This window comes from Belonocnema kinseyi, chromosome 6 (assembly GCF_010883055.1).
Source record: "Belonocnema kinseyi isolate 2016_QV_RU_SX_M_011 chromosome 6, B_treatae_v1, whole genome shotgun sequence".
In the NCBI taxonomy this organism is placed as follows: domain Eukaryota; kingdom Metazoa; phylum Arthropoda; class Insecta; order Hymenoptera; family Cynipidae; genus Belonocnema; species Belonocnema kinseyi.
This window is the reverse complement of record NC_046662.1, coordinates 36,649,349-36,666,551: the sequence shown is the minus strand read 5'-3', so window position 1 is coordinate 36,666,551 and position 17,203 is coordinate 36,649,349. Positions and strand designations below refer to the sequence as shown.

General features: G+C 28.6%; 1 protein-coding gene across 3 annotated transcripts in view; it reads right to left on the bottom strand.

Moving 5' to 3' along the window:
* Nucleotides 1-525: 525 nt before the first annotated feature.
* The window catches only part of LOC117174357 (protein spire), a 30,852-nt gene continuing 14,174 nt past the window's right edge, over nt 526-17,203 (bottom strand). For 2 of the 3 annotated variants that reach the window (XM_033363415.1, XM_033363416.1), the window contains exons 7-14: nt 16,926-17,189; nt 16,648-16,789; nt 9,777-9,898; nt 9,405-9,666; nt 6,418-6,731; nt 6,069-6,317; nt 5,689-5,975; nt 526-2,834 (exon numbers count right to left, since the gene is read on the bottom strand). In XM_033363415.1, the coding sequence (XP_033219306.1) occupies nt 2,591-2,834; nt 5,689-5,975; nt 6,069-6,317; nt 6,418-6,731; nt 9,405-9,666; nt 9,777-9,898; nt 16,648-16,789; nt 16,926-17,189 (1,884 nt within the window). In that variant the 3' untranslated portion in view covers nt 526-2,590. Of the gene's footprint in view, nt 2,835-5,688; nt 5,976-6,068; nt 6,318-6,417; nt 6,732-9,404; nt 9,667-9,776; nt 9,899-12,424; nt 12,659-16,647; nt 16,790-16,925; nt 17,190-17,203 lie in introns of all 3 variants that reach the window. The other variant, XM_033363417.1, reaches the window with a different exon arrangement.

Here is a 17,203-nt window from a genome sequence, read left to right as displayed (position 1 = left end):
TAGATGAAGCAGTGCATAGAATTATTGATCCAGAACGCAGTTTTATTTATTAAAGTGACATACGAGGACTTCGGAGTGTCATTTGGAAGGTTATGGTATGTATAAAGATATTGCTTTAAAATTATTCTTTGGTTCTCAGCATATTTCGGATTTTTAAAAGTCTAACAGCTATTCGAAATTGAATAATGTTCCATTGAAAACCTGCAAAAGGGGGAACATTCGAACTTAATTGTTTAAAAGTAAATTTGGAATCGTAAGAATATGGACGATTAAAAATGTCAATGTTCTGAATCGCAGAATTTCAAAAGGCATAATTTTTAAATTGCAAACTTTTAAAAACTAATTTAAAAATTGTTTAGAAGTGATATCTTGAATTAATTCTTACTGAAGAAATGAAAATTTTCTAATCTGAAGCTTGAGAAAGTTTTAAATAAACATTTCAAAAGTTAAAAATTAAGATTTTCAATTATTAATTCCACAATTGATCTTTTGAAAAAAATGATAATAAAAAATTATAAAAACAACTTAACGGTAGCATCGATGCATTTTATTATGTACACATACAGTACTCGATTACAATCTGCCGGAAAGAGTTACATACAAAAAAAATAAATAATATATTTCTATATAGTTCTCTAATAGTCATCTAATTAATTTATAAACAATTGTTCATTGAATGCCATTCGAGTTGTTCAATACTATACACTATATGATCTCCATAAAATAGAATTACGATACGTATATACAATTTTAAGAATAATCAGAGAACAGACATTTGTACGTTACAAGTCAGGCCGCTTAACCCGATAACCAGGAAATAATTTAAGACAAGAAAATCTACATTTGGTCCTCAAAATATTATCAAAGGAATGACATGGAAAACCAAATTAAAGCGACAAAAAATCTCTTTTAAAATCGAGCTTGTCAATTAATTTATAGAATTCCAGACTGGATTTTTTTGTAATTCGACAGTTTTTGAAAACTCGTATACATTTTGTAAAAGTCCCAACATGGAATTCTGTGGAAACTTCATCAATAAAAAAATAATTAATTTATAAATAAAAATGTTGAGTTTAGTTTCGGGTCTTTATAATATCTCAATAACTCTATTTTTTATCGATTTTTTTGTAGACCTCTAATACTAAATAAACGGCATCCGTAATTGGGCAGTAAGCGAACAAAAGAAAATAAATACAGCTTTTAAAGAAAAAAATAAGTAATGCATGGTTTTAACATTTTTAGTACTCGACGAAAATTATTTATTGAGCCTTGGTTCACAAGAAATTCCATCCAATTAAAATTTCGCTTAATCAAGTTTTCTTCGCTTACTGCTCAATCAATAACCGGGACTAGAAGGAAACGTTGATATTCGAATCTACCAAAGCGATTAATTCAACGCTTTGTTCAAGATTCTTCGTAAAGGCCAAAGAGACAAAATACTTCGGAAAATTAATCAAATTATAATACTAATGACAAATTCTAATATCCTAAATATTTTTTTAACAAAATCAATAAGGCTAAAAAATTGTCTACAAAAAAATTCCGAAGTATTTTGCTGTGGTGTCATAAAAAATGGAATGTTTGCAAAATATTGTTTAAAAACTAAAACAAAACATGGATCACATTGAATTATCACTATCTCTTTTTTTCTAGTATTGATGCCTTCGATCGCATTTGCTTGGAATGATATGGGTAGTGCGTGCCGTTCATTTATATTCTTTGAGGAAGTATTTTTTAATCCCGCACGGAATTACGTGAAATAAATGGAAGAAAGTATTTTAAATTGTACTAATTCTAACGTTCAAAGATAATCCAGAAAAAAATTACTAATCAATTTTTTTTTCTGGAAAATCTTCGGATTGATCACCTTCGATTTCCTTGTACTCGATATTTCACTCCTTAGTTGAATAACAACATTTTGATTGTAAGTCGATGATCGGAATGTCCGTTGAACATGTAATTTTACAACATTTGTATCGTGATACTGATTTGATTAAAGAGTAAATCTCACAACAAAATCAGAAATTGTATCGATACAGAGAAGATGAATTTAAGATATCTGATAAAGTCTTCCTATGTCTCAGCTTCTTTCCGATTTTGCAGCGAGCTTAGTCATACAAGATCTTCTCTACGTATATATTTTATATCTAACTACTCTCTTAACAGTACTTGTGGCGTGACAGATTCACGAAGAAATTCAGTTATATGTACAAAACTAGGCGAAGCGTAAATTAAAACTGTACTTTTTTCGATTAGTATTTAAAATATAAAATTTTAAAGACTAATCAGTAGTTTAAAGAAAATGAAAATTCTAAATTTTAAAGAGATCTTTGAACTTTTCTCAGAATCCAAACTAAAGTTCTCTTAAAAATTTTAAATTATCATTTCCTTTGATGACAGTTTTGAGCCTAACTGAGGAAAGAACTGGCTAAGATATCTATCGTGATTTTACAATTATGGAAGCGGATTCCTGCGGTCAGTTTTCAAGTTGAGTTTTCCTATTTCTGAAGCAGGGATAAAAATTGAGCGGCGCTCGGTTTTTTTTTTTTCATTCTTGCCGGAAGAAATATTGAACTTACTTACAATTAGTCTAGACGTATGCGGGCGAAAGGTTGAGTGTTAATCGCGAAATGACATTGTTACGTATAGTGGTACGAGTATTTCGGGAACTCTTGATTATTTGGATTACCATAATCCGACAGTCGTGGCAAACTACCATGGAAACGCCTCGGAAACGTTCTGCGACCAAACGTTGCTCCGGAGTTAGACCGCCGAGGCTTCCAAATGTTGCGGTGGTTGATAATTTAGCGGGACTGCCTGTCGGTTTGAAGCGCCTGGATCAAAAAGGGACTTAATTATATTAATTAAAAGAGCTTTTCTTTTAAGAATTCAGCATTCCGATAGCTTCATTGATTCCAATTTGTAAGATACCGAGGGGTTGCCACTCTTGAAATCTAGTCTAATCTTTTGGAAATCTTTTTCAAATCTTCGTGAAATCTTTTTGAAATCTTTGAAATCTTAGGTAATCTTTGAAATCTGTTTGAAATCTTCTGAGATATTTTGAAATATTTGAAAACTTTTGGAATCTTTAACATCTTTATGAAATCATTGAAATCTTTTTGAAATCATTGCGGAATCTCTAATATCTTTTTGAAATGTTTGTGAAATCTTCTGAAATTTTTTTTTTAATTTTTTAGAATTTTTTAAATCCTTTGAAATCGTTATGAAGTCTTGAAAATCTTCTGAAATATTTGAAAACTTTTGGAACCTTTTGTATCTGTGTTAAAATTTTGATATCTTATGGAATCTTGGAAATTTTATGAAATCTGTTTAAAATATTCGTGAAATCTTTCTGAAATATTCATAAAACTTTTTAAAACCTTGTAAAATCTTTGAAATCTTCTGAAATAGGGAATCTTTGAAATCTTCTGAAATATTTTTAAATCTTTGTAAAATATTTTGAAATTTTTTGAAATTCTTAAAAACTGTTTTATTTTTTGTGAAATTATTGAAATCTTTTAAAAGCCTTTGACATCTTTGCAATATGTTTAAAATCTTTTAAAATCTTTTAAATGTTCTAAAATATATTTTAATATTTTCAAATCTCATGGAATCTTTTAAATCTTATGAAATCCGTTTGAAATCTTCTAAAATATTTTGAAATGTTTGAAAGCTTCAAAAACTTTGTGAGATTTTTTGAAATATATGAATCTTTGCAATTTTTTAAAAATCTTTTAGAATTTTGGGAAGTCATTAAAATGTTTTTGAAATCTTTTAAAATCTTTTGAAATCTCTCCAATATATTTAAAATCTTTTGAAATCTTCTGAAAATTTTGTAAATCTCATTAAATCTTTTGGAGTCATTTAAATATTATGAAATCCATTTGAAATCTTTGTGAAATATTTGCGAAATCTTCTAAAATCGTTTGAAATTTTCGAAATCTTCAAAAACGTTGTGAATTTTTTTAAAATATATGAAACTTTTGACATTTTTTGAAATATTTTGAAATCTTCGTCCAATCTGTGATATATTTGAAATATTTAAAAAAATTTTATACCTTTTGAAATCCTTGATATCTTCGTGAAATCTTTTGAAATACTTGAAATCTGTTCAAAATATTTTCTTATATTTGAAATCTTATAAAATCCGTTTAAAAACTTATGAAACCTTTCTGAAATATTTTTGGAATCATCAAAATTTGTGAAATCTTTTGAAATATGTATATGAAACTTTTGAAATTTTGTTGAAATCTTTGTGAACTTATTGGAATCTTTTTGAAATCCCTGAAATATGTTTAAAATCCTTTTAAAAACTTTGAAATCTTCTGAAATTTTTAAAAATATTTTTAAATCTTATGGAATCTTTTAATTATTATGAAATCCGCTTGAAATATTTGTCAAATCTTTCTGAAATATTTATGAGATCATCTAAAATCTTTTGAAACGTTCATCATCTTCAAAAACTTATTGATATCTTTTGAAATATTTGAAACTTTTGAAACTTTTTAGAAATATTCTGAAATCTTCGTCAAATCTTTGATACATTCTAAAATATTTCTAAAAATTTGATAGCTTTTGGAATCCTTTGATATCTTTGTGAAATATTTTGAAATACTTGAAACCTGTTAAAAATATTTTCTAATCTTTTCAAAATCTTTGAAATCTAATGAAATCCGTTTGATATCTTAGTGAAACATTTCTAAAATATTTTTAGAATCTTCAAAATCTGTGAAATCTTTTGAAATATGTATATAAAACTTATGAGATTTTTTGAAATCTTATAAAATTTTTACGAAATTATTTAAATCTTTTTGAAATATTTGCAATATGTTTTAAATCTTTTTTTAATTTTCTGAAAAATGTTTCAATCTTTGAAATCTTCGTGAAACCTTTCTGAAATATTTTTGAAATCTTCAAAATGTGTGAAATATTTTGAAATATGCATACGAAACTTTTTTAATCTTTTAGAATCTTTGTGAAATCTTTGTAATCTGTTTAATATCTTTAAAAAATTAAATCTTCTAAAATATTTTGAAATATTTCATATCTTTTGGAATCTTTAAAATCTTTGTGAAATCTTATTTAAATATTTGAAAGCTGTTAGAATCTTTGATACCTTTATTAAATCTTTATGAAATCGTTGTAAAATCTTTAAAGTTTTAAATCTTTTTAAATATTAAAACACTCTGAGAATTTTTGTTAAAGCTTTGAAATCTTTTCAAATTTTTTTGAAAACTTAAAAAAATTAAATCTTTAAAATCTTTGTGAATTTTTTTTTGAAATCTATGGAAGCCGTTTGAAATATTTTGAAATCTTCGTTAAATAATGTAAATCTTCTGAAATATTTTTGAATCTTCTGAAACAATTCAAATAATTTTTAACTCTTTTAAAATCTCTGAAACATTCTAAAATATTTTGAAATCTTTGAAATCTGTTTCAAATATTTTAAAAGCTTTTTAAAATAGTCTCACATATTCTAAAATATTTTTTAATCTTTTGAAATATTTTACAGTTTTTGAAATCTCTGATATCTTTGTGAAATCTCTGAACTCTTTTGAAATCTTTGAGAAATCTTTCTGGAATCATTTAAATTTTTGTAGTCTTATAAAATCCTGGAAATATTTTGGAATCTTTAAAATCTGGTGTACACTCAAAAATCAAGTGGTCAATATCTCGACGATTACTAACCTTTTTTCAGCGCCATGAAGGTATTCTGGTTTCGCATGCGACGTCGGGGTAGAATCGGCAGTGGGAACTGCGCTAGGAGTCACCGATGGACTCGAGGGTGTGGCGCTTCTTAAATTGGAATCTCGACATCGAGAAGCTGGTGAAGCTGGTGCCGAACCAACAGCTCCTGAAGACCTCAACCACGAATTTTTACCGGATTCGGGTTCTGACGAGGTTGGAGAAATTAAAAGACCCGGGGAAAGTAGAACAACTGGTACATGGGAGAAATGCTCAGTGGGGATTCTCATCTGGAAAAAAATTATACATACAAAAGGTCAATTAGATTTTCAATGTCATTCGAATATCAAAAAACTAAAATAAATTCAAAAAATAAAACATACCTTGGTGTAGCATTTCACACAGACGGTTCTTTCACAGAGACGACAACGTTGCCCCCAAGGTCCCAAAATTCCGAATCTAGTTTTCAAGCAAAGGAAGCAAACGCGTCTTTTCTCGACATCTTCTTTTACTCGACCTTCAACAGGAAGGGATTCAAGTTCTGCTTTCGTTAAAACACTTCTTATGTGCACTATTTCTTCCAACGTTAAAGAGAGTCGATCGTCAAGGAACATATCATTTAATGATGGTTTCTGGAATTTAAAAAAAAAAACAGAAGAACGATAAGAAACAGTAAGAAAAGAGAACAGGGTCATTTAGAAAAATTTCATAAAATTTGAAAAGAATTTCTACCTGTTCTGGTGTTTCGTTCTGCCAATCCTTTGCATCGGAATGAATATCATTCTCGAGACTTCCTCTAGGTTTCGGAGTGGGCCTCGTTCTTGGCTGAGGACTCAGACTTGGACTTGGATTTAAACTCAAATTTGGACTAGGCCCTCCTGGGCTCGAATTTGTACCTAATACCCCAGTTTGTTGACGACTGTGAGGTCTTGAATGTGGAAGAGAAGTGGTTCCGGAAAATGAAGGAAGAACTAAACTGTTTCCTCTCGTTGCGTGTTTCCTCGCTGATGCTCTTCTCGAAGGACACTGTGTTGCCAAATCGTAAGCTAGAACAATACAAAATTAAACGCATTAAAAATAAATCGGGAATTAGTTTGGAATTTTGAGCACCGAGAAATAGCCGACAAATTTTCAGATTTGTTTTTACTCATGAAATAAATATCGTCTCCCTCTTTGAAAAAAATAGGTTCAGAATCGTGATCAGTGTGACGAACCACCTCCGTTAAAATATCGAAGATCATTTTATATTTAAGATTTTGAAGTTAATGTTTCGTGCAAAAACTGATGTCCCTTTTGTACTATATGTTTAAGAATTTAAAGCTTGTGCATAATAAAGTTATAATTTAGGAATACTCTAAATGTTTCGAAAATAAATTTAAAAACCGCTTTTAGTGAAAAACTAATTTGAAATTGGTAAGTGCCATAAAACATCAAATTTGCCCACTTTCGGTCATTCAGGGGACATAAAAGTATAATTTTATTAAATAGAGTACAGATTGAGGTACGATTTCCTATCGAAAATCCAAAATCTATATTTTAGATCTTGGATCATAAAATCGCGAATATCTCCAAAACTAAGATCGACCAAAAGGGCCATTTTCGTTCGGAACGTCATAATTTATGTTCGGAAATAACATCAGTTGATTCCTTGAGCAGAATTCATATGGCGGTTTATTAAATCTCAGACTTCACACCCTTATTTCCCTTTGTTAAAGAATTGCTCTTTTTCCCCTGTTTTCAACAAAATTCCCCTTTTTTCGCTTAGATGCGAACTGAATTAATAGAACCCAATAAGAACATCCAATTATTTTTGGATGAAAGTTAATTATTTTTTATTGAAAAGTCTACTATTATATTTTTATTTCAGAATACATTTCCTTTGGTCGAAAATTCAACTGTTTTGTTGAACATTCGAATTTTTCGATAGAAAATTGATCCTTTTGGATCGAAAAGTCATGTTTTGGTAGAAACGGGTAGAAAATTCGCCATTTTTGGTTAAGGATGAAAAAGTCATCCTTTTTAGTTGAAAGATAATTTTTTTATTTTAAGAATCTAGTTGAACATTTATCTTTTTGGATATTTATTGTCTATTTTGATATTTTCTTCTTTGAAAATGCATCATTTATGGTCGAAAAATAATTATTTTTAATTGATAAGTTTACTATTGTATTTTTTGTTAAAAATTAATTTCTTCTGGTTAAAAATTCTACTATTTGGTTACAAATTCAACTATTTTTGTTTAAAAGTTATCTTTTTTGGTTGAAAATTATTCTTTTTTTTTAATTCTACCAATACACAGTACTACACAGTTTAGTGGGTACAGAATCATATTTTTTTGTTATTAAAATTCGACTATTTGTGTATAAAATTAAATTATTTTGTTGAAAAATCAACTATTTTGTTAAAAAGTCATCTTTTTTATCAAAAATTGAACTGCTTTGTTGGAAATTTGTCTTTTCGGATTAAAAAACCACCCTTTGACAGAAGTCATATTTTTTTGTTTAAAAATCCATCTTTTATGATTAAAAGTTAATTATTTTAAATTAAAAAGTCTAATATTGTATTTTTTGTCCATAATTCGTCTTTTCTAGTTAAAAATTCCACTATTTGGTTGAGAATTCAGCTATTTTGTAAAAGAAGGTATCTTTTTGTGTTTAAAGTTAATTCTTTTTATTTAAAAAGGCTACCACTGTATTATGGATTCATAATACAGTGTTCATAATATTCCTAAAATTCATAATACATAATAATACTTTTAGTTAAAAATTCTACTATTTGGTGGAAAATTTCATTACATTGTTGAAAATTTAACTATTTTGTTAAAAAGTCATCTTTTTCATCGAAAATTCAATGGATTTATTGAAAATTTGTCTATTTGACTAGAAACTTCGCTTTTTGGATTGAAACCCCATATTTTGATAGAAAAGTTATATTTTTTTGGTTCAAAATCCATCTTATATAGTTCAAAGTTAATCATTTTTAATTGAAAAATCTACTATTGTATTTTTTAATCAAAATTCATATCTTCTGGTTAAAAATTCTACTATTTGGTTGAAAAACAAACTTTTCTTTTTCTTTTGGTTGTAAGTTAATTATTTTTACTTAAGAAGTCCACCATTATACTATGGATTTATAATCATCTCTTTTAGTAAAAAATTGTACTATTTGGTGGAAAACTGCATTATTTTGTTCAAAATTCAACAGTTTTGTTACAAAATCATCTTTTTGATCGAAAATTCAACTGCTTTGTTGTAAATGCACCCTTTCTGGTTACAATGTTTACTCTTTGGTTAAAAATTAAATTATTACTTTAAAAATTCAACTATTTCCATCAAATTTCATCCCTTTTGGTCGAAAATTGAACAGTTTTGATGAAAATTTGGATTTTTGTATAAAAAATTATCCTTTTGGATTGAAAATTCATCTCTAGATAGAAAATGATTTTTTTTTAAAATTAAAAACTCAATCATGATTGCCTTGAAATCACATTTAAAAATAATTTACATTATATATTTTACGTTGGAGTTCTAAAATTTTTAATTTTTTTAAATACGAATGTGATCAAGTAATTATTATTGAATAATTAGAATTATAATCGGTTAAAAGTCAATCGGAAAAACGTAACTTTTGACCGGAAAAGCCTGATTTTTTTTAAGTTTGAAAATCACTCCGAAAAATAAATTCCGAGATTAAAGTTGCAGTATAGTAATATTATTTACATTCAAGTTGGGCATCGCAGAATCGGTGATACTCATTTTTGGTGAGTCGAAGTCCACCTGTTTTTCCCCAAGGATTGGCCGAGTCCTTTTCGTCATCGTCTTCGTGACAGTCTTCACAAAGATCCGTCGTGAGCTTCCCTTTGCCAAAAGCATAGTGTTCTTTCGAATGCCAATAAGTCGTAGGATCGTCCTCATCATCGAACTTGGAGACCTCGAAATCATCATCATCATCGTCGTCGTCGTCATCCTCTTCGCCGTCAAGCTGTATGAAATCAAAGTGAAATAAATCAAAGTCAATTTAATCGCCGCGTATCGGCAAGTAACTTAAATAATAAATAGGATGAAAGTGGATTGACGTAAAACGTGAGCTACCTTCAAATCGAAGTCGACTGGAATTAATTTCCTCGGCTGTCTTGAGGTTGAGTTTATACCCTCTGAACCTCGGATAAAGGATTTGGGCGATGTTTCCATCACAGATTCATCTTGTGCATGATCTGAAACAAAAATGTTTATTTTTCATTAATATAAAAAATTCATAACAAGAGGTTTCCCAATTTTCGGAAACTAATTTTTTAATGATTATGACAGCTTTCTGTTTCATCTAAATAATTAAAGATGATATTGTCAGACATTTTTTAAGATGTGAAATTATTGAGATAAATTGAAGCATGGAAATGCATGATCAATGAACGATGATGCATGATTAACGATTTATAAAATTATTTGGAATAAAAAAGTATATATTAAAATTTTAAAAGCTTAATTCAGAATAAATCAAAATTTAAATCCCTCTTTCAGGGCAAGTATCAGAGTATTACGCGATCAATTACACGATTTATTTTCTACGGCATTATGATTTGAAAAATGAAAATACTGTGTTGAAGTTTTGGAAAATGGTTCAAAATATATAAGAGCATGCCTGTCTGGTCGATTTGAGTTTTTATATCTCTTTAATCAGTGCAATTGTATTATTTTTTATTTAGAATATAACTGAGAAAAGGGTTTTTGAGCCGCAGCTAAAAAGTAATTAGTAAAATTGCATTATTTAAACAAAATATATTTTAAACCATTTCTCAAAATGTCAGAACAATACATTCATTTTTCTAATCATAAAGCCACGAAATCTAATAACCACTCCAAATCCCTTTCCTTCTTCTTCACTAGATTGTTTGTACATGGTTTCTGATAGTGATTTATAAAAAAATAACGAAATAACAGGTTTTTTTTTAAATTTGAATGGAGACATTTCAGAGTATTGTCCAAATTTGATAATTAGATTCTTTTTTTTTTAAATTTCAATAATATTTTTTACAAACACACGATCTTATGAAAATCTTTGAGCTTAAAGACAATTCAATTTTTAACAGTCCATTTTCAAAAGCCTCTAAAGTTGAAAATTCAATTAATTTTTTTTTAATCGAATAAAATTAATAGTTTTGCCCATTCAATTTTAAAATACGGAGAAACACTTTATACTTAAAGCAGGTTATAATTTTCAATTCGTAAGACATAAGAACTAGAATCTAAATTGCAAAAGAATTTTTAAATATTAACCAATTACAGAGGTCACCTCACAAAAGGAGCTCAGAAAAGAAAAAAAGGGTCATTTTTCCACGAACAAGCGGAATTTTTTTAAAAACCACGTTGAATTATTTTTTAATTATTTCTGACATCAAATAATTTATTTTTTGAAACTGGATACACTTAGGACGATGGAAAACCACTAACTGTGTACAAAAAAGTTCGGCAAAAATTAAATTTCTTAAATAAACAGTTTATATATGTTTAAAATCATTTTTATAATCAAGAATATTTTCTCTTCTAAAACTTCCATCATTAATAATTAAATCGTGATACATATAAGTATATTTAAAGGCTGTGACTAGTTGTCCCGAACAATTGAAAGAGTTGGAAAAGGGGACGGACTAGTCGTCCCGAAAATTCGAGACAAGCTAAGCTTATAAAAAATATTGGACTAGTCCCGAATTTTGAGACGAGACACTTCTATAATTGAAAATATACTCTTCAAGGCTTTTAAAGTTAATTTTAAAAAATAATTAAAGTTTCAGCGAATAAAATATTTCACATTTCAGAAATATTTCATTTGTATATATTCCACGAATAAATATACCTGATCTCTCAAAGAAAAAATTTGGCTATGATTTTCAGAGACAAAATAATTTTATTATTGATGATGTTATTTCAAATACAAAATGGTATTTTTAATGAGAAAATGTTAAAAATGACAAAAAACATTTATTCTAACAATGTTTTTGGCAATTAATTTCTTTCTTACTATCACTTTTCATCAATTTCTAAAAAATGGTTGAATTTTAATAAATTATGGATTTTTTTCGGGGAAAAAATATTTCCAATTTCAAAAGTAGATTTTTCTATGACTGACACCGTTCAAAAAAATGTTTAAAGAAAAGTAAACAAATAACTATATATTTGAAGATTATTTATTTATTTTAAAGATTGGAAATGATACAGTTAGGCACCCTTCCCCTTCCCAAATAAATCATGACTGATTAAAATTCAACCATTTTTTTTAATTTATAAGAAACAACAGTAAGAAAAAATTAAATTAAAAAAATATATTGTTAAAATAATTATTTTTAGTAAGTTTTCAACTTTTTTCATACTAACATAATGTTTTTTCTTTTATAAAATATAACTTTCCTGAATAATTCAAATATTATGTTTTAAAATAACGTACATTTTAAACGGGAAGTTTTTTGAAAATAGGAGAAAAAAGGGGAATGTTTAGGGGAATAGGGGACTTCGAAAACATAAAAACTTAATAATATCGAATTACAAGAAATTAAAGCTTTGATTCGATTACGCTATAAATTCTTTTTCTGACAATATTCTAAATCGAGAAATAAAATAGCGATTCAGGTAATTATTATAAATTATCGAACATATATTTCTTAACTACTTTACTCCCAATAATGACATGGAATGTATGAAGGATGAACGATTACCTGTGCCCTTAATATGTCTTCTACGCGACTTACGATTCCGAATCCCTCGAAACTTGGCTTCCTCGGGTTTGCTAATACGAGATCGCGGCTGGGGAACCGGAACTTTTGGTTTTGATAAATTTCCTGCTGAACCGGGGTCCCGATTTTTGTCCTGAGGATCTTCTTGTTGAAGCCACTGGGCAGCAACATCCTGAGCAGGTTCCTGTTCCTGTTCAGCACGAGCTGGTGGAACTTCTCCTAGAACAATCCTCCTGGATTCTCCTCCAACTGCCAGCAGCATACTTTCTTTGTTATCACTTGTATGTTTTATAAATTTATATACTCAGATCTCTTAGAGTAAGTTTATTGTTCTCCACACAATGGTCACCAGATTGCTCAGAATTGAAACCAGATCGATGCCCTTGTTCATAACAACCCGTACTCACAGATTCCTCTTTTACCAATGACTCTCAATCTCTGGATCATTACACCTCGTCAAGCTTCATCGAAGATTCTTTCAATATTTTCTAGAATTAATCCTCTTTATCTCAAAAGGCAAAATATCTCGTACCTTTCTCTATTTATTATTCAATATTCCAAAATGGAGAGATTCGTCTTAAAAACTGTGCTTTTGTTTTCAAGGATCTCTTGGATTTCTTGTTTATAATCAGTTTCTCGTAAATTTCACTTCTAAATATCTCTTTATATTATTCAGAAACTACCGTGCTAAACAACTTTACAAATATTTCTTGGTAAACGTTTTTTGAAAATTGCACAACATATTTTTTATAACTTCGGTATATGAAAGTTTATCTCGCTACAAGTCAGCATCCCTCACTCGAATGAATCGATCCACTGTCATATAATACATAATAAATTCTTCCGAAATAGTTCTTCTATTTAGAAATCTTAGTAAACAGTTCCGATTCCACAAAAGGATCGAAAAATGAGGATACCTCACGTTTTTTTCAGAGTGCTGTCAATATGAGAATTCACTGGCTCAAAATTTGAAAATAGGCGAGCAACAAATTGATAATCACTGACAAAGGGATCGCATTTTTGTGAGTTGGTTGACGAAGTATGCGAAGTCGCGAGAATAGAGTCGCGACATTATAGTTTTTGCCTAATGTGTATGAAACGGTCCTTTGGCCCACATTTCCACTTAAGTCTAAGACTATTGATCGTCGACAGCTGCGCTACCCTTCCCACGTCTAGAAACGCACCTCACTGCGGCGAATCATCATCCGAAAACATGAGTCACGTCCACGAATACACCTTCAACCTTTCCCATTGTCTGTTTCTACTTAATAATTCACTTATTTATAGCTGGAGAATTATTCTGATAAGGGAAGAAAGTTCAGTCGTAGATAAGTTCTCGGTCAAATTATTTTGGGAAGCTGAAACGAGAGATTTTTATGGTTTCGGGGGTGTAGATGAATAGGGGTGCAGCCGTGATTTTCGAGGAAATAAAAATCATGAGACTAATGGTGAATGCGATGATGGTCTTGCTAATCTGATTTTTTTGTTTAATAACAAACGCCTGTCTTTTAATTTCATATATTTAGAGTGGCAGCAAATCCTCATTTAAAAAATGTTCTGATTTTCCCCCGACTATTGATAATCAAAGACTGGCATTTTATTCCTGACACATTTTAAAAATATAATCTTTTATAAGCTGACCAAGACAATTTCATATTAAAATTTAAAAATGTCAAATTTATTTATTTCAACCAAAAGATAAATTTTCAATAAAATAAAAAACGAATTTTCAACAAAATAGTTCAATTTTAAGAAATTAATTCAATTTTCCACAAAATAGTTGAAGTTTTAACCAAATTGTTGAATTTTTAAACCACAAAGATGAGTTTTCAACCCAATGCTTGAAATTTTAAATCAAAAAGATTACACTTCAACTTGAAAAGTGTAACTTTCAACCAATTAATTGAATTTTTTTAGAAGACAATTGAATTTTAAACAAAAAGGGTTAATTTTTAGTCAAAATTTCAAACAAAGAAATAAATTTTCAATTAAAAATTATGAATCTTCAACAAACAAATTATTTTTTAACAAAGTTGTTTGACTTTCAACCAAAAAATAAGGATTTTTAATGAATAATGTAACACTAGATACTTAAAAAAAGACGAATTTTCAACAAAATAGTTGAGTTTTCAATCATGAAAGTTTTCAGTCGAATTTTCAACAAACAGAATATTTTTAATAAAAAAAAAAGAAGAATTTTCAACAAAAAAATAAAAAATTTTAATCAAGAAAGATGAATTTTCAACCAAATAGTTGAATTTCCAGGAACAAAATCATTTTTAACCGAATAGTTGCATTGACAATCAAATAGTTGATTTGACAATCAAATAGTTGAAATTTAAAGCAAAAGAAACGAATTTTCAAACCAAAAAGACGAACTTTTCAGAAAACAGTTGAATTTTCAACAAAAATATGTATTTTCAGCAAAAATATAATAGTTAATATTTCAACTAAAAAAAAAACGACGAATTTTTCACAAAATAGTCAAATTTTCAATCAAAGAGTTGATTTCTGACCTAAAAAATACCATTTTTTAACAAAAAAAGGAAGTTAAATTTTCAACATAAAAATTAATTTAAAAAAGGCATTTTCAACAATATAGTCAATATTTCAAACAAAGAAATTAATTTTTAAGTAAAACATTGAATTTTCAACAATAATATGAATTATCAACAAAAAATATCATAGTTTTTCCAAATATGGTTAAAAAAGTGGTTGAATTTTCAACACCAAAATACGCATTTTCAACAAAAAATATAATTTTCTACCAAAACAGTTGAAATTTCAACCCAAAAGAAACGAATTTTCAAACAAAAAGGATGAGTATTTAACAAAATTGTTAAATTTTCAAGTTAATAATACAAATGTTGACTAAAAATATAATCTTCACGAGGAAGCAACTGCAAAAAAATAAATATAAGTAAAAGACAGACAGATTACTAACAAGAATATTATATCAGGTAGCCACAAACCTTCATTTTGCAAATACCTCAATTTTTCCCTGATCATCAATATTCAAAGATCAGAATTTTAATGTTGTAACATTTTTCACATTGAATCTTTTACAAACGGAGTAAAATAATTTTAAATTAAAATTTCAAAGGTATTATCCTTGAAAGTTATTTAAAGCGCCTCTTATAGAAATTCTTTTACTGATTTCCAGGTTTTCCCTGCCCTATTACAACCCTGTATATTGTTTTGATTTAAAAAATTAAAAGGATACCTGTTTCACAATTTATTCCTGTCAAAAACTAAGCGAAACATTTCAAGGACACAAGGATTTTTCATTTGGTTTCAGAAAATATAAATTTGTTTTTATAATTTTATTTTAAGAAGCTTTTGAAGAAATTTCGTTTTGGTTTCATGATATAAATTTCGTTTCGAGTCAAAAAATAAACAAAAATCTGATGAAAATACAACAAACCCAAAATTATATTAACTAAACTGCTTACTTTATTTGCAGTTTCAAAAATTAAAAAAAAAAACAACTTTTACTGGCTTTGATTTACTTTCAGAAGGTAAAAGGACGTTTCTCTCTATTTTGTTTTTGGTTCAAAGTCTAAAGAAAATTCTTTTATCATTTTTTTCAATTTAATTTTTCTTCAGGTACTTCACTTAAAACAAGATGGAACAAAAAGTAATATACATGTATTTGTCTGTATTAGAAATTTTTGCATTGAAACTGAAAATATACAAAAAATTTCCCACGACTGTAAGTAATTAAATAAAAAAGGTTAAACCTTTTAAAATTAACGATTTTAAAACGTAGTTTAAGATTCATAAATCGTTCATCAAATAATTTCATCTTTCTAATAAGAATTCAAAATTCTCATGCTTCGATTATTCCACTTATTTCAAGGTCGGAAGAGGTACTTTTAAATTGGGGAGACCGAACGGAAATGATACATTTCAAAGTCATGGTTGGGTTCCGTCCATAATAGTTGGGTCATAAAAAAACAATATTTCACAGCCGTTCTACTGAACCGGGATTCTAGAACAGACTGACTATAAACTCTGAGAACACTACAATAAAATTATCAGAAACCAGTTCAATTTTAAAAAGATTGAACATTATAAATTGAACTTTTGAGATCTCCAAGTATACTAAATTATTTATTTTGCATCCTTGAAAGTATATTAGAACAAAGCTTGACATATAATTTTTAAATAACTCTATAAATTAAAACTGCCTCATAAAAAACATTCTTTTAAAAAAGTTTGATAATTTTCCAACTCACTTCTCTCGACCTTCATCTGAAGAATAGAAGAATCGCCAGCTCTAGTAGACCTTAGAGGTTTAGGAGGTTTCTTTATGCTTTCCATTAGCAATTCTCGTAAAGTAGATTCCTTTTTGAGTGGAGCTAATTTTCGCTCAGAGGCCTGAAACAGAAAAGCGTTAATCATTGTTTAAAATTTCTAGAAAAACAAATAATAACTGCAGTCGACTATTTACAAGCTTGAATCTTAATCGAAAATACAACTAGAAACAGATATTACATTGAAATGAAATACACACTTTTTTCAAAGGCGGTCTACTCCGAATAAAATCGAGAATAACTGTACGGGCATCCTTCTTGAGGTGAGCTGTAGGCGCCGGTGTTTTTCTAAGATGATAGCGCCGCGCGCGGATGTCATCCATTAGAATCTCATAGGGCGTGAGTTCAAATTCTGCTCCTCGGCCCATTCCACGAACGGAATTTCGACGTCCTAAATCATCTTCTACCTTTTTTAACTTCACACCTCGCCTTAGTTCGCCAATCACTTGAACCCAAAATCTTGCCTGTAAAAAAAAAA